This window comes from Fulmarus glacialis, unplaced genomic scaffold, assembly GCF_000690835.1.
Source record: "Fulmarus glacialis isolate BGI_N327 unplaced genomic scaffold, ASM69083v1 scaffold11653, whole genome shotgun sequence".
NCBI lineage: Eukaryota > Metazoa > Chordata > Aves > Procellariiformes > Procellariidae > Fulmarus > Fulmarus glacialis.
The window spans coordinates 40,431-63,449 of record NW_009201075.1 but is presented as its reverse complement, the minus strand read 5'-3'; the positions used below and the strand labels follow the sequence as shown (position 1 = coordinate 63,449).

General features: G+C 41.7%; 1 protein-coding gene across 1 annotated transcript in view; it reads right to left on the bottom strand.

Moving 5' to 3' along the window:
• DDHD1 (DDHD domain containing 1) overlaps positions 1-23,019 on the bottom strand; it is a gene marked incomplete at its 5' end in the record, with an annotated part of 51,198 nt that overhangs the window by 2,233 nt on the left and 25,946 nt on the right. Inside the window, 7 exons of the mRNA XM_009573814.1 lie at positions 153-335; positions 1,634-1,886; positions 3,210-3,359; positions 8,402-8,477; positions 10,668-10,930; positions 21,568-21,674; positions 21,834-21,940. Coding sequence (XP_009572109.1) covers positions 153-335; positions 1,634-1,886; positions 3,210-3,359; positions 8,402-8,477; positions 10,668-10,930; positions 21,568-21,674; positions 21,834-21,940 — 1,139 coding nt within the window. The remainder of the gene's footprint in view (positions 1-152; positions 336-1,633; positions 1,887-3,209; positions 3,360-8,401; positions 8,478-10,667; positions 10,931-21,567; positions 21,675-21,833; positions 21,941-23,019) is intronic.

Genomic DNA, 23,019 nt, shown 5'->3' with positions numbered 1-23,019 from the left:
GGAATGGATTCAATATTTATCACTTCAGAGCAAACCAACAAAATCAAACAGCAGCATATGTTGTTATGGTATTTCCAGCCTCCCACAACATATATTGCAGCCCACTAAAGGTCTTGTTTCCACAGGGTTTATAAGGTGAACTCGTCACTAACCTGTGGGTTCGAGAAAGCCCGAGCTGCTGTGGGGCAAAGGCGGCGTCCCAACAGTTGTGGCCTTCTTGTCGTCCCCCTCGCCTCCATCTTTTCCCGTCTCGAGTGTCTGTGGGGTGGTTGTACTAGATCGACCAAATCTCGAAAAAAGCATCCCGCCGAGGCCCTTCCCGATACTCGCAGCTCCTGCATTCAGCACGGACAAAAAAAAAAAAGAAAAAAAAACCAAACAAGTACAAGGGCAGCTAAATCAAACTGCAAATTAAAGTCACTGTAGCACCCATCAATTAGAGTTGAGTGACAGACGAAGGAAAACACTATTCATGCTTTTCTAGGGTGGGAACAGCTTATCTGACTTAAGTGTACACTGTTTATCGTAAGACTAATCTAGCGTACAAGCAAAGGCTGTAATTTGGAAACTGGAGTTAGGGGAACCGAAATACATGAGAACACTTCTGCAGCAAGAAATCTGGTACTTTTAAGGATATGTTGTAATTCTTCTTTCATAAAAAGTCTAAGATTAAGACAAAAATGCTTTGTAACAATGTTAGTACCTTCTGCACATAAGAATTCCACCAGGACATTTAAGACTCCTCCCATTAAGGGTCCTTATGTTGGCATAACCCTTATAGACATTTAGAAATGCTATAACCATCCTTTAAAAGGACTATTTTGGTTGCTCAGGAAGAGGGGTGTGAAAGTTAAAAACAGATCTGTGATGTTTTTTCCCGACTTTGCTGCCACCTTATGGACATGACATTAAAGTTACTATAGTAACGTCAAAAAGCAACCCTGCTTTGAAACACCGCCTATTTCCACTTAAGGACTAAACTGTTTTTATATACTTTACTTATTTGATTGGGAAGATTCCTGGCACTAGGTCACATTAGCCTTCTTCCAAATCCCACATAGAGAGCTAAAGAAAAGCCTTGAGTCAACAAAAACTGCAAGTGCACGCTCAAATATAAGCTCCAGTGAAAGTGAATTTAAGCTTAGGGCTTATTTTAAATCAGAAAGCCAGAAGGGGACAGACTTCATATTAAAACAGCCTGAATTTCCTATTGTAAAATCATGAGTTAAATGGAACTGTAATAGCTTACATAGAGTGATTTTTCTCCTATTCGCCAATACCAGAAAATGTAATCACAAAACAAGCTTTAATTTTTTTTTTTTCCATGAAGTAGAGTGGAAACTATTAAATCACCAGGATGTTACTTCAATAAGGCAGACAACAATGAGGCAGCAATAGCATAAACTCCCTGACCCACTTCCTCTCCCTGTAAGCCTTGACTCCAGCGTACGTGAACTGTCTTTTCTTCAAAGTAAATGTCAGTTGGGATTAAAACAAGCCATACACCTATACAGAACAAACTGAAACAGCCAGGAATAGCTTGCTTACGGTTGCACCTCAAACAGCGAAGCTCTATGGGAAGGTCCTATATTAAAAAAAAGAAAAAAAAAAAAAGGACATAAAGAACAATTACCTAATATACTCGCTTTGCCTATGTTTGTTATAGACTCCCCGTAGTGGCGTCGAACCATGACTGGTGAAGTAGTTGGGCTCGGTACAGTTGATACACTTTCGCCATCAGCAACTGAGGTAGGTTCTTTTGTTGGGTTGAGAAAACTTGGCTTCATATGCTCATAAGGTAGAGGGTTTGCAGTGTTGTACCAGTGGATCTGGACAGGCGAAATGTTGCTGTAGTGTTTCAGAATTAAAGGTTCTAATCTATAGGCCTGCAAGAGTAATTCAGAAAAGAAAATCCTGACTGTCAAGACTGAAAAAATCACGTTCCCTTCCCATACAGAGTCCTCCCCAACCTCAGATCCGAAATATCTGTAACGAGTGAAGCCTAGAAAGTGACAGAATGGTGGCATTATGTTCTGGTTCACTTTTATTTTCACAGCCTGGAAGATATATTAGCTGCCCAGTTGCTTGTGCGCTCACATTTCTCTGCAACACTTCTACTACAGGTTGTAACAAACACACGTTACTGTTAACAGATGTTTGTGGTTATGCATTGACAGAGCAAACTTTATACAGAGTTAAACTGATTCTGCACAACACAACAGAGAGGGAGGAACTGGCTATGTAAACATTGTGTTTGATGACTCTTCATTGATCCCTGTGCAAACCATGAATTGGTGTGCTTATTAAAAAAAATCATTTTCTATTGATTCTTTATTTTTCTTTGTTTACTTAGATGTAGAAAAGCATTCTGCACTTCTTTATCTTAAAACTAAGTAAAGTTACTATTTGCAGAGTGGGACCACAGATTGCAGCCTGACCAATCGTCCTAGACATCCCAGGAAAATTCTGGGTTTGGAGTAGCTGGAGCTGAACAAGATCTTGAGATCAATCCAGTTTGGATTCAAGTCTGAATATACTCAGATTCAGGTACAAAAGTATCCCCGAATTACTATTCTACAGTAAGCATGAAATCCCAAATCAAGCTTGCATCAAAGAAGTTGCCAAGGTGATGCAAATCACAGGTCCAGCATCCTGCCTTTGATAACAGTGAACACTGGCTGCCTATGGAAGAGTGTAAGGACAAGGCAAATCTATACCAAAACTGCCCTCCCAAGTACTATCCCGCTCTCTAACAACCTGTTACTCTGGACCCCTTGGGAAAAAAACCAGTGTCTTTGTTTTTCTACAGTATCTTGTAAACTGCTTGTTAAGCCTTTTTTAACAGCAGTAGTATCTTTGGACAGATGATGTTTAATGGAAGTCAGCAAGTTAAACACAAGTTGGAACTTGACTGAGAGGGATTATTTCTTATGTCTTTGCAAAAAAAAAAAAAAAGGCAGAGTAATCTCGAATCTCATGCTTATTACTAAGAAAAGAGAAGCAAAGTATATGGTATTTAAGGCAATTATTTGTAGAAACTGTTATTCTACAGTTACAAAAGAAAAAACATTGTACAATAATCATCAACAAATAGTCCTGTGCTGGAACATACTTGCGTTAATTCACACGCTTTGAAGATCACACATTATCACACAGCTGATGCTTAAAAATAGTCAAGGTAAAAGCTTGCAACTGCAATTAAAACTCACCACTGGATCTGTTGGATGAAAAATATTTAGTAAGCGGTTACAAATTGTTCTGGGCAGAATATGATCTTGACTACCGCTGTTTCCTGGACGGATGCCACGCAATGCCAAAAACACTGCTAATGGAGATCCCATACAGAAGAAATTCTCAACCTAAGGAGAGATTTCATCCACGTTAGTAAGGATGGAAATAATGCTTTCTAACATGGCTGGATTTGATTTCTCTCTTTCAACTGATTTCTCAGTTTCAACTGAGGGATTCGTATAGTATTAGTAAGTCAAAACGGGGAAGACCACTATAACATACATACTATAACACGAAGGTTAAGTTTCCCATTTCCCTTTGCTGCGAGAAGACAGTTACATGTTCTGGTGCTACATAGTTGGAAAACTGAAAACCAAGTCAGATATTTGAACTAAAAGAGGTCTACCAACACTGGAAAGGCTGGAGCGAGAAGAATTTGGAAACCACTAAGGAAATGTGATGAGTTTCACAAGACTGAAGTCTGGTTTCTCATGAAACTTCCCAAAGCTTACCACAGCTCCTTGATCTTACCCTAATCAAGTCCTCCACGATTTGTTTTGCTACACACACCCACTGACGAAGTAGAAACGCAAGCTACGCTGAGTATTAAAGACAACCTAAAGAATATTTACAGTAGTCACACACATATACACAGGCTGGTGTTATGTACAACCTCTTAAAAACACCTAGTGTTAAGTGAACAGAATGTTGCTTGTCCAAGTGCCACCACGTCACACATTAGGAACCGCTACCCAGGACAGGTACAGCACACCGAGCGACTCCGCGGGCTACTCTCACGCCGTCCAAAACTACCGTGACTTTGCTCTAAAAGGACTGCCTCTAATACCGGGAGGCAATTGAGTAAACCTGAACTGCAGCTGCTAACCCATCTGACAAAGGTCACTGAACATGCATCAGTGGTAACGACTTTTGGTCACTACCAACCTGGGCCGGGATTCAACAGTGACCTAGAGGTGAATGGCTTCGTATCCCATTACCAATCCTCAGACATCGTCTCCTAGAAACATCAAATGTAAAACTCTGTAGTCAAAAATATTTTCATACGTCAAAATTACTTTTTAGCCTTTAGAATATTTTCTTAGAAGAAAAATGAATTTTACCATTATTAGACCTTCACTGCAGCTTTCCCAACAGTAGCGCCCGATTTGCAGGGCACTACAACTGAGCAACTCCTAGCGCGCTGCTACTTAACCAGCAAGAGAAATTGCTGCATTCTTGCTAAGTGCATGTGGAGGATGCTTGGATTCCCACGTGCCTTCACTATACGTCAGCGCGTGGAGCGAGGGTGTAGAAATAATGGTCCGTTTCATCTATCAGATTCCAGCTCTGCAGAGATCATTCCTCCTCCTCTGACTTGGCACTGGTACCCCACCTCTTCCTTCCAAAAGAATGCACGAGCCCCAATTCAATGGGAATAAATCTAGGTCTTCAGCAAAGCTATTCAATGTCATACGCTGCGAAGCACTGCTCTGTCATCTATATTGTTACTCTAGTCTAGTGCAAAGCTGCTCTCCTTTCTTATAATGAAGCTTTACAGAGACCCTTACATTTTTGCAGTTTGGACAAAAAGCTTTCTCATCTTCAAATACAATAGAAACAGATATTCACAGTGCAATCCTTTAAACTGAATAAGTAACCTTTAAACTCTGTCCATCTGATGTTCCTGTATCGAGCGCCTGGAGTACATAATTACAGTCTTTCTGCTTTAGAAAGAAATCAGAAAGTGGCTGCTAGCTTACACTTGCTAGCAGATGCTTAAAAGATGTTGTCATGAATTCACCTTAGGCCACTACAGACTAGGCAAAAATGTCAAAAGGTAAATAGTTTCAGTGGTTACATGGTGCATGGCTTTTGTTCCATTGTTTCTATTCATAAACGCAGGACAGATGCTTTCTTCTTGGAGGGCACTGTTCTTTGCTGTGTATTTTCTTACAAGCGCAAGCCTTTCAACATGGTCTTCCAGCTCTGGAAATGCTTACAAAGACAAAGTACCAATTGGTGGGTACCTTAATGGGAGGCATCAGACTGATACCAAAGCAGTGAACACTAAAAATCAAAAGTAAGTCTTCCAAAAATAAAGTCCTTTAAATTGCAGCCATTAGACTCTCAGCGCGGTTGCAAAGTGGCTGAAGAGAAGACTGCCATGCCATGAAACCTACTGGGAATAGGGGACTAAAATCTTTCTAGAAAACATTTATTAATTTTGGTGTTTCTCCTAGAAGCAGGAGTGGGGCACTTCAGATATACTCCTGGAAATGTTTAACAACAGAGAAGAAATGTTTAAGAACATGACCTTTCAGGATAGCACTTTTCTCTCCTGGGTATGATTCATAAACAGACGACTTAATGAATTTATTTGTATTTTAAGCAGAAGCTGAGCCAAATAGTCATGCATTCAACTTACTGCAGTATTTTCAGAATTTAAAAAAAAAAAACAAACAACTGAATGAGCCAACAGAAGCGAGGCAGCGCAGCTCTTTTGTGCATAGGGAATGTGGGGGACAGATGAATGTGTTTAGTGGTGATGTTAAAACAGAAGACACAGAAGGCGACTACAATTTATGTTTCTGTGCTGCCTTTCAGCCTGGAGGATCCCAAACACTCTCCCAGAGTGAGGAAACACAGATCTCTGCAGCAGCCTCTACCCATTCCTGCACCCAGGAACGTCCTGCAGCCTTAGCAGACAAAGGGAACAGAGACTTATACCAGCATTACATGGGGAATTTAACTGGGCAGTTGTGCGTTGAGCTACTACGGCACATCTCTGCATTCAGTTTAAAGGCTTCCTCCTCTCAGATGCATGTCAGCATCCCATTAAGCTCTGATAATTCTTGTACATGTGGTAAATCACCAGTATCTTACAAATAATTTGTGATAGTTGTTATCAACATCGACATCACTGTCAGATGATGCTACATAGAAACCACAAGGTCAAGTACAAGCTGGAGCTTCTTCCAGAAGAGTTTCTGTTACCCTGGGTGAATGGGAAGTGCTAAGGAATCCTGAAGAACTTTGGGCCAGCACATTGACAAGTCCAGATTTAAATGAATTTCCATCTCAGTACTAGGGAGCAACTGAGGTACGTCCTGCCCTCCTCTTCCCTACTGTGATTGAAAATCACCCTACAACACGGTTATTTTCATGCACCACAGAGTCCTAAAGAGGTAGGTATTGCCCTATTCCCCGTGTTTTCATGTTCTTCAGCCCTTTAGCCTTTAACTCCGATTCCTCTTACATAGCTGGTGGGGAGAAGGCTGCGATTCTAAGCTTTACTTATACAATGAGGTTTTGGCTTTGCTTTTGAGCCACACAGGTCCTAACGATTTAGCAGTTTGTTCAGTTGTGCCACCTGAGGAGAAGTAGAGGACAGCGCACCATAAAGACACCTCACCCTCAAGTTCTCATTCTGATGGCTTGTCCAATACATTATTAGAGTACAAGACACTCCGTATCTTCAAGGGGTTTTTTTCCTCCCCAAAGGGTCAGTTAAACACAGATCATTTCCTCTAATATTAAATACCAGCCAAGTTAGCTGCTGCATTTATTCTTATTTGTCTTGCCAAAAGCTACCTTTGTGCTTGTTCAACATCAAGCAAGCTTAACTCTGCTTAATGCAGGACTAGTGACTTTCTCTCATCTTGGGAAGCTTAATTTCTTTCAGTCCATAAAAGAGGCAACACATTGACAGTGGCTAGCCTTTTTCATTACAGCTGTACATGCCCATTTCGTTGTGTAATACAGCCTAAGGCGATCAGTGACCAAAGACTCCAGTCTCCCGCGTCGCTCAGACCAAAGTAATTTGTGGATCAAGCACTTGTAGTTAATAGCAACTCACGATCAAACCAGAGCTCTGGTCTGCCATGAAGAGCCAAGGTGTTGGTAGTCGGTACCTACAAAGCCGTTAGTTCTCTTTCAACAAGCTAGTCACCCTCAGCAAGCTGGACTGGCTTGCTGATGAGCGATCATCTTTCAATGACATCCTGTGGAAATCCTCCCTTGGCAGAAGCACTTTGCCATCACGTTCAGGGAAAGCCTCTCTCTTCCCCTGGAGCTCTGTCTCAGGCACGGTACACTCAAGCAATGGGAGTCACTAGTGTAAAGCTTCCCAGAAACAAACGTTTTCCTTCCCGTAAGGGTAAGAAAAAGGATGTACTGCAAAGGAAAATTACCTAGCAGTAATTTGGATTGACACAGTCCTCTTTTCTTCCCCCTTTCTTTTCCCCTCCTTTCCTGCTCCCTCTAAAAAGCATCTGTTCAAAAAAATATTCAGTTTAAACACAACTGAGTGAAGAATAATCTTTCACAGAGCTGGAGGAGTATCAGCCTGACTCCAGCTTCCTTGATGGTAGAGATAATAGCGCGATACATGCTTTTAAGCAGTGATGAAAAGGAGAAGGCTATGACAAATTGAATTACGGTTAGTTTCCTCTTTTTTATGGCTCAAGATTGACCTTGGCTTCTAGGAGTCCTTCTGAACTCAGAAGGAAAGAAAAATGGCAAGTTAAGAAACAATAATCTATTTTCTTCTCATCTATCATGTCACATTTTTAGGGTTTAATATTTCAGGATATAGTCGAGCAACTAGAAATTGTTGCACATCCCACCAAGAAGCTAGAAAATGCCTTTTCCCAATGATATGAAATCGTAGCAATTTATACAGCCGATTAGCAAGCAATCTATTTCATGAGACTAAAAGTAACTTGTGCTGTCAAACCAGTGTAATTCCGAAGGAAAATCCACTGCTGGAGGAAATTCAATCAGATTTGCTCAGAGATGTGACATGTTAGAAGTAGTTCCCAAGGAAAATGGATTAGTCAACAAAGTAGAAGTGAAATTGTTTAAGATACATGATTAATGTAATTTGCCAAACAGCTTTTACCTTCCCACATAGTTGTGTGTGTAATATATTAACAACCTATATACAGGCGTACATATTTCTAGATAAACATATATATCTGTAATAAATAGTAATATATGAATATAGTAACATGTTTACACACACACACTCTAGAACTTATACATTAAAATTATTCTACCAAGATCATGCTTAGGGACATGGAAAAAAAAAAAGTAAGTAGAATAACTCATACTGCAGGTGTATTTTTACAGCAAGTAGAACACTCAGTAAAAACCTCTTGAACATACATACCTTAAATTTTAAGACAGGTGGTTTTGATGTGGTGGATGCCTTTAAGCCATGTAACCTCTCTTCTATCTCTCTCAACCTAGAAAATAGAGATCTTTCTGAGATCCAATAAAAAACGGAGCCTTAACCTCTCTGATCCAAACAGTTTTTTTTTCCTGTGGGGTCCAACAGTTTTGTCTGCTGGGAAGAGAGAGTGATGGCGTCAGTATTTCTTGGAGGCAGTCCAATCGATTAAGAATCAATGTATATGAAATCCTGTTTCTCTGACCACAGATGGAATCAATCAAGACATGACAGTTTCCTTGTTCACCATCCCAAGCATCTGCCCACCCTCCTTCCTTAGGACTAGGTAACTCACCTCCTGTTTCCTTGGTGTTTTAGCAACCAAATCACCTGTTTTGTTTTTTTTTTTTTTTAAAAAAAAAACCAAAGCCACAGGAAACTCCATGGCCCAAGCATTACGGAGTTCTGTATTGTGGTGGAATATCTGGAGGACAGTGTCCCACTCTTTCAACTATCATTAAAAAAGGTTATTCACCTGTTCTTCTAGTTAGCCTGAATTAAAAAAGCAGCTACAATATAAAGCATCTCACATGGACTGGTAAAACTGTCCAGCCCCAGCACTAGAGCATTATGCCCTCTTCAGAGCAGGAAAACACCATCTCCTTAAGTTCCACAAAAGCATTATGGAAACAAATACATTAAGCTTAACCTCTGCCATCCTGGCTAGAAAGAAGCAAGTCTTGAGCTGAAACTTCCCAAGGAGCAGTACTTTCAAAAAAGTTTGTATGCTTTAATGAGCATGATCCAGTCTTAAAAAAGAAGGCATGCAGAATTCTTGACTCTTGTGAACCGTTGTCGAAGGGTTCCAATACACAACCTCACATGCTCTATGTATGTTATTCTACAATGTAGAACATTTATACAAGTTATGACACACCCTACTCGGGCATAAGCTTTTCCAGAAATCCACTATGTGTCTGCCATCCTTAAAACACTAGAAATCCAGAAGTTACAGTATGTCAGTAGTATATTTTCTATTATTTCAGACTGAATTGCACTAAGATGGCTCATGAAATGGAGAGGCACTCTAGCTATATGGAAGTGCCAGAGTCAAATGATACTTGGATTACCGTGGATGCAACCTGAAGCACTTCAGAGGATGCCTAAGGCGCTGGAGCATCAGTGTGAAAATGGTAATTTTTCCCTGATCATATGCTAGTGACATGCCTGAAGGGTCATCTTACCACTGGACAACTTCATTAGGTTTCTTACTTCCCTTCTCTCAGAAAGATTGCACTTTATCCAGCCTTGCAGCTGGTAGAGATGTCCTGTACCAATCCCCAATTACACACATCCTGATTTCAAGCACTGCAGGAGATCCGATGCTATATTAATGCTTCCAAAGTACCACCGATACTAAGATAGGTTTCAAGAAGGAACCAAAAGGAACTGTGATTATGATTTATCCTCACCTCCCACTGGAAAGACTAAAGCTCAAGCTAATATTATTAGATTCTCTATCTACTGGTGTCTCATAGCACCTTGATATCCAGGTTAGAATAGGGAAGTCACTTTAACACTGTGGAGACATCACGATGATCTGCAAGGTCCCCTAACACTGAGAATCCCTACGAACACTTGCAAGGCGCTGAAACCGAGATCCTATTTGTCACAGTGGGCAGTGCTGCTTCACACTCCCGACAGCATGAACACTTCTAGATGGCAGCAGGAAGAAGCTGGTAAATGATCCGCAGCAGAGCAGTAACCCCATAAACCCAATCACAGCAATCACAGCATCTGTATCCAGCTGGTGGAGCTCAATTTCCAAGCTGAGCCTAGGAGAAAACTTCTCATTTTCCTCTAGAAACTTAGGAATTTCACTGCTCAGGTTCTCCTCAGTGTTACAGCTCACTGCCCACCTGCAAGCTACTTTGTTGTGTTTCTCCTCAAGTATCTGGAGGGCTAATAGCCTGACCACCTCCTTTCTTCCTGGCTATGATCTGCTCCCAGTGCATCTGGTCAGTGAGCAGTAGCTAGTTGCTTGGTTCTGGTACAGCCCGTAGGATGTGGATTCAGAGCTCTTATTAGCAGTGCCAGCTCCCTGTGCCTGCTCAGTCCTGTGTTTAGCATTTGCCACTGCCATTCATCACCAGCAGAAGAGCATCAGCCACAAAAGATAACAGCCATGGTGCGTTCTGGAAACACTCAAAGGGCGTCATCTAGGGATGTGGTTTTCTCCTTTAACAATCAGAAGTGGATGCATTACCGTTGTTTAGTTATGTAAAGTTCTTCAAGTAAACGTTGCTCCTCATAGCTCATCCAACGGTCTTCAAGCTCCTCTTCCTCCTTCTGCAGCAACTGTTCATAAAGCCTGACCGGGTTCCAACCGGTCATGATGTCGTAGGTGATGACGCAGCCCAGCGAGTGGGACACAATTGAAACTTTCCCTCCTTTCTCCTCAAACTCTGGATTCCGGGAGCAGAAGAGTGTGTATAGCCGGTTCAGCTCCTGCTGCAGCCCTTTCACCAGCTGTTTCAAGAAGGTAAGGAAAGAAAGTTTAATATCAACATCTTATCACTCCTGCTCACGTTCACGTACGTTCACGTTCACCTATGTTCACGTTCACGTATGTTCACGTACTACACAGTTTCTCGAGCATGCATCTAGGATGAGCATGATAGTCTGTTCACTTAGGCTGGGAAGATGAGCAAAATCTTATGGCTAGCAGCAACAGTTTGGTTGACTGTCGCTGGCTCCAGTGGTTCATCTCTCCCCTCCAGACCCAGCAGCAACCACCACACAGGAGAAGTGGTGACCCTCGAACTGCTACACTACACAGCCCAAGGCATTAAATTGAAATAAACTCTTAAACAAATGACAGCTGTGCTTAAAGTACTTAACAGCATCCTCTGAGGCGAGCAATAGCAAGGCGCTTGGTTTTCACTAGCAGTCCATTAGCACAACAGCGACTATTAACACAGCTGTATCTCCCTTGTTGCTTGTTTCTCTACTTTTTCAAAGCACTGAATATTTCTCCTGTGTCAGAGGTTCAGCTCCTTTTTTAACCTAAGGAGGCTGGAAGGAGCCTGAGCCACACATGATTTGGAAGCAGCTCACATCTCTGCCACAAGCCTGGCACATAACCCCGGACAAGTCATACTCTCGCTGCTCCATTTATCAAAGCGAGCAACAGCATTCCTACCTCATTGCAAGGGACCGGGAAGATAAATCCACTAAAATGGATATGCTCAGATACTACAGTGACAGCCTAAATGGGTTCTGGGAAAACATCCTCAAATTGCTTTTGGATCTCCATAAAATATACCTGAACTCATCAAGTCTTTCATTATTCTGCCCATTGCCTGGCTATAAGGAAATGCAGCTTTCCATCCCACCATACCACACCTATTGTAATTTCTTCTAAAGGAATCAGAATGAAATGGTGTTGCTAAAGAATAAAAAGCCTCGTATCTCAGGCAAAAGGAAGATATGGGAGGAAAAAAAGCACAAATGAGACAGGCAGAGACAGAATTTGAACATTTGATATAAACAATGCTAAGAAAAACAGTTTTCTGGTTATAGGTTTCTAGGAAGGTTTTTGGGGAAAAACAGGAATGCAACACGGTTCTCAAACATCATAGGCTGATCCTATAGTACAACTGCAATAAATATATATCGGTCCTATGTTAATTGAGTCTCTGAGAGGCTTATCTGCTTCAAATCCTACACTAGGGTACACATGCATAAAAATGTTCAGATTCACAGAAAGTATTTTTTAAGAGAGAAATGTTGAAAGCCATGAGATTTAGGAACTAGACAATACAAAAAAGGCAGCTTTGCTTGTGAAACTCAGCATGGTAACTGAGCAATGCTTCCAGGCTACAGCATAGAGGAGGACAAACAAGAAATTGCAAATCATTCCCTTGTTAGCAACAGGAAATTAAAGCTATAGAACATGTAATTTTGACATGATTTTTCAAGAGCCTGAATCATTACTGAATATAAATATGAATGGCACTAGGACTGTCAGTGTTTGATACACATTCTACTGAGTGAGAATCCACACATCAAACTCTCTGCCTAAAGCACTGTGAAATGATTAACAAAGCCTTGCAACAGCTTGGAGAAAAAAGTACCATAACACCTATTTTCAAGTATTTTTGACTGTGACGCTGCCTGTTCTTGCGTTTGGCTCTATACGGACTTTGGGCACTATTTTCGCACATGAACAAACAGGCAGAGGTTTTATCAAGAGCTGGAGCTGAAAATAGAAATCAGGAATAGCTTTGGCTGCCTGGCATTTTCTCCATTTAAAAAGGTTTTGATTAAAACCCAGAACAAAATAGCAGAGATCTGTTGAAATCAAAGTGGTTTGGGATTCCTGCCAGGAGCTCAGTGAAATGAGAGAACGCTGATATCCAGCAGTTTGCGTGGCTGGCTGCCGTGGTACCCTCCAAGGGAGCCAACATACACTGTCCTGCCATCGGGGACCTCAGCAGGGAGCCCGGGAGCCCCAGCCATACAGCAGACACTCTGGATGGAGCGATGGCTTCAGCTTTCAGAGTCTGCAGTGTAAAAAAACGCCAAGCAAACTAGTGCTCCATCTTGTTTTAAAAAAATCCTAAATAAGCTGTATTAATATATCTCAGTGTCCCCAAATTCTTCATCTGGTGGGAAAAGTGAGATGCACAACTCAACTGCTTCCCTTGGTTTCTTGTTGCATAAAAGCTATTGCTCCCGATGTCCTGCCCAACTTGCTCAACAGCCCTATACCCTACTCTCCTGTACCCTATTCCTGCACAGCCTATTTCCCTGGAAAAGCAGATATCTTCCAAGAAGAATGACATCATGCCATCTCCGCCACAGCCCATAGGCACAGAGCGGGTAAGTAATCTTCTGGCATCATGGCATTTCATTACAAAGGTCTTGTTCTCTTGCAATCTGGCGGCATAAGACAGAATATTCTTGGAAAGTCCTGGTTGGACACCAAGTCCATCCCTGTTTTTAACTGTCCTGCTCCTTAAAAACATGCTGTTACTGAGAAGTTAGGCAAAAACACGGACAGCAACTAAGGAACTGTGCATAGATTTCCAAATAGCTGCATATTTGTAAGTTTGCAGATCAGAGTCCAAGCATTTAATTCAACTAAATCATCTGATCGAGATTGTTTCTAAACTCCAAATCACTGGTTACCTAACTTAATTGTAGAGTAGAAGGTCTGCTGTAGTAAAGCCTCCAGATTTTCAGGTACTATGAATGGTCTGGTTTGCTGCTATGACAAAACCAGAAGCCCTCCACCTGCAGTGAGCACTTACGGATGGTTGTATCTTGCCAGTTCTGTATCAGTACTAAGATCAGAAATTGAACCTTTTGGGTATATAGTAAGGAAAAAAAAAAAAGAAAAGGAAAAGAAAAAGCATATTCGTTTTAAGTCCCAGCTAAAAAATTATTTGGTTAAGCAGTACATGAAGTGAAGATAATATTTAATCCTGATTTGCTTTCTCAGTCTTAAAAAACATACAATAGTCTAACTTGTAAAAGAAGAGCTTGGTTTGAAAAGGGCTTTAGTCCAGCAAGTGTAACGTGAAGTGCTTTCAAATCTCTTTTGTAGTTACAGCTCGATATATATCCTAACACTGCATATAAAAATACCTTCTATAGACACCAATTGGCTTTATATTTGTTAAAATCAGTGACTTTTTTCATTGAAATTAAATACGAAAAATATAACTACCTATCAAATTTTCTCTCCTAAACAGCATCACCGTAATTAAAACCAACTTTTTAAGAGCTGATTTTTTTTTTTTTTAATCCACAGCTTGTCTTTCTGCTCCCTCTAAAGGGTCTATGGGAGTCTGTCCAATTCCCCAACAAAATAACAACTCGCTCCTCAGCCTCCCAAAAACACAACACCCGAGTGGCTGCTCCGTGTCTATACCTCCTTGTCAGGTGGTAAGTAAAGGGTGCCTCACCCAGAGCTTGCTGACAGTTTTTCCTGCTCTCGCTGCACCTACATCCAGTGACTTCCTGATTAAGGGAGCCCTTTCCCCACTGGTTTCCCTGGTGCTTCCGCCAAACCCAAGCCTCACCGCCTGTCAGTCCATGGGATCTATTATGTGCTTAGGAAGCACCTGCTGTTTCTGCCTGAAAACAGGAAAGCAGGAATCATCCAGGGAAAAAAAAAAAAGTTATTCAGTGGAGTGCAATATGACCAGACCCCTCTCTCTCTTTCTATGTCCCCTCTTGCCTCCTCCCTCCCAGTTCCCACCTTATTTTGGGGACCAGTGGGACTGAACATTCTCCAGCCCCCGCAGCAGTGCTGTTCTTTGGCAGCCCCCCCAGCAGGGCTTTCCGTAGGGCTTTCCCCACAAAAAGGCTAGTTTCCTTGAGTTTCTGCCCAACCCATATTACCATCTCCTAAGGCTTCTCCCACAGACTAAAAAAGCTCAAATATCTCACAAAAGAATAAATGTGGCAGCAGTCGATTGAGTCGATTTTTTTCTTCCTGTGCAGCTGCTCCCAGAAACGGTGCTTGCTGCTCTGACTGCTAATCTGCTGGCGGCTCCGCTCTGCTCCGTTACCCTCAGCTCTTCCAGGAGGACCAGTGAAATGCAGCATGTTTACGTGCCCGTTACCGAACGGATCAAACCACCGTAACAAAGGGAACGCTTCCCATTTCTTCAAAAAATAGCCATATCAAATCCCTTCCTCCCAGCTGACCCTTCTACCACAGCATTAGTTCAGCATCTGCCTGAGGACACTGCAACATTTCAAAGAAAGGTACAGAAAATCTTCCAGCGTTCCTATTTTCTTCCCCAGAAAAGTCCTTTCTCCCTGTTCTGATTTTTAGGGAAAAATTTCCTAAGTACCTTTTGCAGACCAATTGTTTCAGTACAAAAGTTTAGTGCAGGATTAAAATGGTACGAGCCTTGTAGATGTAGCACTGCAAATACTCATAAATACCCAGAGAAAAAGAAATACCAACAAAGCAGAATTTTGCAATGCCTGAAGCCTGTAACGCAATCAAATTTCTGAGACTGATTTTATGGCAAGTCATAATCAGGCATGGAAAGAGCCCTTATGTACTATTAAATAGTATTATGTCTGCTCAATACCAGCAGAAGCACAGACACTCGAGACACAGCTTTTGATACAGTTTGACAGAGCAGCATCCAAGAAACGGATGCGTTTCCTACATGTTCTAGTCTGGTCCCAAAGGGCAAGGGAGAGACTTGATTTTCAGCAGTGAAAGATCTCAGCAAAACCATGTGAATGGAGAAAAAATGCCAGAGGACGACTGAGCAGATGTGGTACGCTGCTGTTCCCCTGTGAAGCACTTCTGGGAATGTGTTTCATTTTTGCTTCATGAAAAGGAGATTGATTACTAGTTGCCCGAAGCTCCCTTTATCAGCTGAAGTTTTGCCAATAAATCTTCCACGCAGGAAACTCAAGCCCGCAGGATCAAGTTGCTCAGAAGTCATCAGCTTATATTCTGACAAACTGAGGTTAAATGCTCTATGCCCTTCACAAACCAAATTAAAGGCAGAGTAAGGAATGGTCTTTCTGCACATTCACGGAGAGCCAGCGTGACAGCCATGCAATTCGAGGGGAACCAAAAACCAGACTGTCAACCCAGGAACCGGTTGCTGGACCTGATCAGGCCAAAAATCCCCTCTGCTTTCCAGTTACATGCCTGCTTGGCATACGGCTTCCAAGAAGTCAAAAAGTAACAGCCCATTCCACCCATTCAGGAGTCCTGGTGGCAAGGGCATGTGTTTTGTAAAGACAAGACAGGAGCCTGAGCCAGACGAGACACGCCACTGTCATCTCAGGCAGAAGAAGGAGCTGTGGCAAGGCTGATAATAAGGGCAGAAGGATTGTGTCTCTAATCACCTCTTGGGTATTGGGTAAGCCTGAACTGCTGGATCATGATGGGAAGCAAGTGACTGTGTAAGCAGTGAAACATCCAGAGCTGCTGTCTGTCTCAGCTGAAGCCCTTTTACGCAGAACATTAACGGCGTCCTGTGCTGAGCTGGAAAAACCCCAAATCTCTAAATCCCCGGCACCAGCATCCAAAACAGCTGTTCATTCCTCCTCTGACGCAAAAGAAGCCTTGTGAGACACCAGCGTAAATAAGCATGCCCGTCTCTTGCAAAGCAGAAGTCGTGGGCTGTGTGCGTGGTGGACAAACAGCTCCTGGACCTACACCAAGGAGATTCAGGCAGGAGGAAGAACTTCAACCCCTGCCCATTCTAGCGGGCAGATCACTGGGGTCAAAGGGGCTTTTCAGTGCATGCCAAAAGTACCAGGGCAGAAAATGACATTTTCCCCTCAATACCCAGGAAATTATTTTTTTCAAGAAAACAAGGAGTACAAAACCCCTGCTGGCACCCTGAGCACAGAAGTAATGCATAGCTTGCACTGCTCTTGCTCAAATCCTCAATGACCCACTTGCTGTCAAAACTCGGATATAGCACTCCAGTCCCCACCTCTTCGATCTGTCAAAGCCAACAAAAACACTTATTCTCCTCTTGGGCTTTGCTGATTGTCCTCTTCTGAGACTGCTCTCAGCTCTGACCACCCCTTTGCTGTTACTTTCAGAGGTCCTTTCTCTCTGCCGTCTCCACCAGACCCTCACCCACTGGACAATCTTCTCACATAAACAGCTTGAAGCCCAAGAGAAAAAAAAAATAACAGACAGCTACATATGAAAAGGGAGTGCAGGAAACCTGACCTCTGCACCCCTCCAGCTTGAATAGCATGACTGTTTTTGCAGGCTCCGTGGGAAAGGAATTTTAAGGAGATCTGAGGAACAGTGAGTTTTGCAAACAGCTCCCTCCAAATGTCAAGAGAGCTTCAGGAGAAAGTGCAAACTTGTTTGAAATTCAGCAAGCAGGCAGTAAGAAGGTGTGTGAGCCAACTGGAGATACAAGAAGGTCCTTAAAAGCCAACGAAACATCTGCAGCTCAAGGATGGATTGTAAAGGACCAGGAAAGCAAAGACAAGGAGTCTTTGCTTCACGTGAACCGGGAGAACGTGCCAGCACACAACGCAGAGATGGGGAGACTGCTGACCCTCCAGAACACAACAGTTGTCATGCTCCCTGACGGCATCACTGATAGAGCGTCACCACAACAGATGAGAGGCCAGAACGAGACTTAGCTGTGTGAACAGCTTCGTGTCTTAGCGACGTTACAGAAAAAGGATCTGCGGATCTGCCCAGACCCGAGTCTCTCTCTCTGTACCCCTCCTTCTGTTGAAAAGCTGAGTCTAACCCATTTCTGTCACTGTGTTCCAGACTAAGTTTAGGTTCAGGCAGATGCAGTAACCTATCACTTTATAAAGTTGAGACACATTCAATGACAATCAAATGAATTAAGCAAGCCATGAAAGTGCTGCCAAGCAGCTCCTTGACTATTAGGTCAATAAGCAAAGAATAAGGAAAACCAGTGTTGAAATAGTCTCAGTTAAAAATTTCCTGCTTCACATCCCTCTCGTTTTCAAACACACGTAAACCAATTGCCTTTTATTGCTGAAAGGAGTGCATAAGAGAAGGACATTTCCATTGCAAAATCTCACAGCAAAGAGGGATGAAAGCTCAAGTAAAAGTTAATACTTGTCCCGAATTTCAAGAGTATAGTCATTAATTCTCCTTTTTAAGATGTGTATAATAGCGAACCATCAAGCCATTTCAAGGTGGACAGTGAAGTCTGCCCAAGAGAGCAATGCTAGGCTGGCTGCGTTACACTGTATTCCCCCTGGCCTCCTAAAGCCTGTAATGCCCCTCCAACACCAAGCCACAGCCACCACGTCCCCGACCCCGGCTTCTTCGTTTCCTCTCCTCAGCCGGTGAGAAACGTTCAATACCCACCGCGTTTCCCTGCTCTTTAGCTGTGGTGGAAGTAATCCATAAACATCTCCTACTAATCTTCTGAGGCTACTGCAATATTTGCACTAAATCTTCAGACATCTTGGGATGACGGATGTAAATAATATTTATCCTGTACTAAAGGCATTTTCTGCCAAGACATATATCAATAATTTACAGAATTACAATTAGCCTGCAAGTAAGTACAGTGAAGATCAGTAAAATAAGCACTTAACAATATAATGAAGGTGACAACACTAAACTTACTGTGCATCAATTAGTCTTTTTAATCTCTGTTACAGCCATTCATTATTAAAGAAATATGAAGCTACAGTGACACATATGCGAAACGAAGTCACCCACTGAAGACACTAAACCCAAAGATTACATTACCATAGATGGCACTAACAAGGTCAGAATTAAAAGTGTGAAATGACTTTTCATTTAGAAATAGGCACGCGTGCATCAAAATATCAATTTATTGCTTTTCCTTATTATCTGTGTAATGTTTAAAGAGGGGTTCTGTTCCACTCATCGTGGACCACTGTATAGATGAGGACCTGCATAGCACAATTCACTCGCCGCCACACACAAACACCACAGCCGAATCTGTCGGCTGCAGACATCCTCCAGACTGAACTCTGAGACCAGACTGTCTGAGAGATGTTCATAGGGCCGTACTGAATTATTAATACCTGTCTGGTATCACATTGCATGTCAGAAGTCAGAGGCACCTTTTGGATATTCTCCTACCGTGCTGCAGAAGAAACAATACTTGAAATCAGAGAGGGGGTTATCCACCACACTCCCGTAACGCTTGGCAGAGCAATCCAGCTACATCTGCAATAGCTCTCCGCCATCTCATGTGAAAGCTGATACAATAAGGCTTCTTCCCCCTGAAAGAAGATAGTGGCTACCCACTTGCAAATCCTTTAACGAGTTGTTTAAAGAGTGGTCAAAACCTTTAAAGAAGCAGTTATGTTACTTCTAGATGTGGGCAAAAATCCTTGGAAGTAGAAAGAAAATTCCTATCAAAGTATTGTTGAGTGTTGTCAGGTGAATAGCAGCTTTATTCTTCTCTAGGCTGAACTCGCTGCACTGCTCAATTTATTTCACAGGGCCACAGCAAAGTTTAATTAGCTCCTTTTGAGATACTTTTGGGATTTCTGGATGGAAAGTGTTAGGAGTATATAACAGTATACAACAAACAGGGCCAGCATTACGAAGTGGCGAGCAGGAATACTAATTCTGAGCAATGTGTGACCATGTGAATACTTGATGACAAGGCTCATTTCTGAGCTGAAATGAGCACTCAGGACAAAGTGCCACACTGAACATGGGAAAAAACCCAACTGTTTTTCCAGAAGAATGCTCAACTTGATAATATCGTCTTTAAATTCTGCAAAGTTACGTCACAGAAAATAAAATGGGGTAAGAGTAATGAAAAAAAAAAACCAAATCCCAAACCCAAACCAAACCAAGTCTCCTTTCTGTAGGTAAAGGCAAAATAAAAGGTTAAAAAATATGCAAGAACTATTTAATGACAATGAGCTTTACAGAACTCCTAACCAAATGAGCAGAATCAAACAAGGTAGCACATCCCTGACAACTCACTGGTAGAACACGAACTCTATAGCTGAACGAACAACCAGAAAGCCTGCATCCCAAACATTTTGGCTGCAATACCAAAGACGCATTTCAGAAACCTGTTCTTCAAGGTTTTAACATTTCACTTGTAATAGCACTTTCTTTTTTGGACAAATACTTGCAATTCAAATTGTACAACTCTGGTCTGAGAAAGTTATAAGATTTATCAATGCAGTCTGAATATGGTAAGGTAATGATCAACTTGTCGCAAACATTTCAAGAAAATTCACTTGATTCAGTGACGAAAACAACTTAAGTCTTTTGTAATCAGATCTAAGCACAGCCACAGCACACTCATTTTATTTGTCAATTCTTGTACTTGAGCAATGATGATATACCTGCAAAACTACAGTTCTACTGAGCAATGAATTAAATTTTTCATGCATTGTTGGCCAGCATACCTGAACTTCACTCGCTAATCCACTTCCCATAAGATGCCCACAGACATGCCAAACCTCTAATGCAGTTTAAAAAAGTCTATTTTAAAGCTGCCAGAGAAGTTTTCGTCGCTTGCCACAAAAGTTCATGCTGGCCTCAGTTCCACAACAGACAGAGAAACGCGATACACAGCGGAGAACCCAGGAGCCCTGAACACTGAACTCTGCACCTCTGAGTAACAAGAGAGGTACAGCTTTCGGTACACCTACTGCTAGTGCTGGAAGCTTAAAAGGCTCATAGCGATCTCACCACGATTGCTGCTATCAGGAAAAGAAGTATTATTAGGTAGTTTAGGTTTTAAAGTTATGTTGCCAGTCTAAAGGATTTAAACATATCTAATTTTAATGAAAGGTAGCATCAAATCCCAGGTAAGCTTTTAAGGTCCCCCCCCCCCCCCACCCCAGCCTAATCACGCACAGAGCACCAAGGCTGTGAAAAGATTACCATTACTCCATACATAATGTAGTCAATACAGAAAAAATCTACAATTCCTATAGAAACTAATCCTAAAACATCCCCCCAGGGGTTTTCCAGTAAGTGTGACACAGAAAGGATGCTATTGGGGTGAGGCACTGTACATGTTTTACAGGCTACTTTATCACTTATTCAAGGCTTTTCCCCTCTGATTAATGGGGTCACTCTACAGCGACACAGACTAAAGCACACGTGTGCCTACACACATGTGGCAAGGTAAGATGGGAGCTTCCACTATATGAACCGTCTCCTAACAAACAGGTAACTGAGGGCCGTCTTGCTTACACTTGCAAGGCAAGTGTACACAAACCCATTAAAACTGGCTTGGGCATGTTTACACGTGCTGCCATCCCATCTGACACAAATGAAATGACAAATGTCCACAGATTTTGCAAGAGGTAAGAAGAATCTCAGCTCTATGGACTCCCATTGCTCTGAATATGCAGATGTATGAAAACACAGTAAAAAATCTTCCCATTTCTAAGCTGCTGATACAGACCCATTTTAGACAGCCATTTCTACTCTAAACAAATTACTGATTGTACTTTTTGCTGTTTCTCTACTCCTCTCACTCTTAAAACTCTGTATTTTGATTGCAATGGATGACCATTACATACTTGCAATGTGTTAGTACTCTTTATGCAGGGTCTCTCAGAAGGAAACTGCTTACATTCCTAAGTCCAGTTTGTTTCAGCCTCTACGCCCTGCTCTAGTAAAACTTACATAAAACCACACTTACTTCATCTCTGTAAAGAGGACTTGTATAATACATAATATCCATCGCACTGCTGTTCAGCATATCCCTTAAGCCTCGTACTTTGTCTGGAGTAATGGAGTCCACAGTGTCTGGGGAAAAAAAAAAAAAAAAAAAAAAAGAGACTTGAGTTACATGCAGGTGAATGATAAAATCCAAACAAGTCACGTGCAGAGAACACGGCATGAAACTTCTGGGGGCGATTTTGCAGACTGCAGCTACTGCAACAGCAAAAGAACCAAGTAATGTACCTCCATCGAGGGTAAGTTTTGATCTCCATTCAACTGGAAGAAATTCAACATGTGTTGCAAGATTGGAAAAATACTTTTCTTCTATTTTTCTTGCAGTATCTCGCATCCTATAAAAAAGAAAAGGAGAACATGTTCCTGTAAAGACTACTATTGGTGCTCTTATCAAATAAAGCCAATGCATCCAGCAACAACACATTTCTTGCATTACTACTTTTCAAGTATGCAACGCATGCTTACTAACACAGGTGATTACCTCACCTCACGCTTTTGCTATAAAGTACTTAAATTCTCATATAATGAAAAATTCTGCCCATGACATGCTCAAAAAACTTTAAACGTTTAAAAAACTTTAAATGTATTATACTATGGGCTTAACATAAACCATCTAAATTCAGTTGAAAGATATCTGTTAACTCTGATAGGTTTGGGGTAGAATGTGATCTGAAAATTAAGGATTTTACCACTGCCTTGAAATCCTGAATCCACTGAAATCAACCATTTAGACCAGTATGTAAGGAAAACAATTCAGTGCTTTTAAACACAAACAAAACTATTAAAAATATTGGCTTGAAAAGTCAGAATTTTATTTTAATTTCGCATATCAAATTGGAAGGCTTAAGAGCTCTCAGAGTGAAAAATAGGACCATTTATTAGCATTTCAACTTGCAGTAGCAGATGGACAGGCTCACTGTCCTTTTAAAAGACCTTTTCATTTTTAAAGCACATCTGAACATGAACATTGCACCTCTCTCAAGGGATGCGAGAAACTTAAAATACCTAAACCCCAAAGTATATCTGATCCTCTTTGTTGTTTGGGGGAAAAGGAGAATAATGGTATGTTATATTCTTTTAAAAATGCTGCTTTACTTGTGTTGTGTGAAAAATGAAAACCAGCATGAAATTATACAAGATAGTAAAATATCCATGCGTTCTATCAAAAACATTCAGCAACCAAACTGAGAAAGCGTTGTATTTTCCTTTCTTTCCTTTACGTGAATCTTGGTTCCCAATGGTATTAGCATTGTTGAAGATGAGCATAACAAACTAAATCCAACCAAGGGGCAGCAGTGCTGCGTTTCCAGTAGCTGGTTCCCAGTTCCAAGCATCAGAGGCTTTTTTATTTCTGAGGCAAAGGTCAGAGTTTCAACATGGTTTTTTTTTTTCCTATTTTCAAAGCAAACCCCTT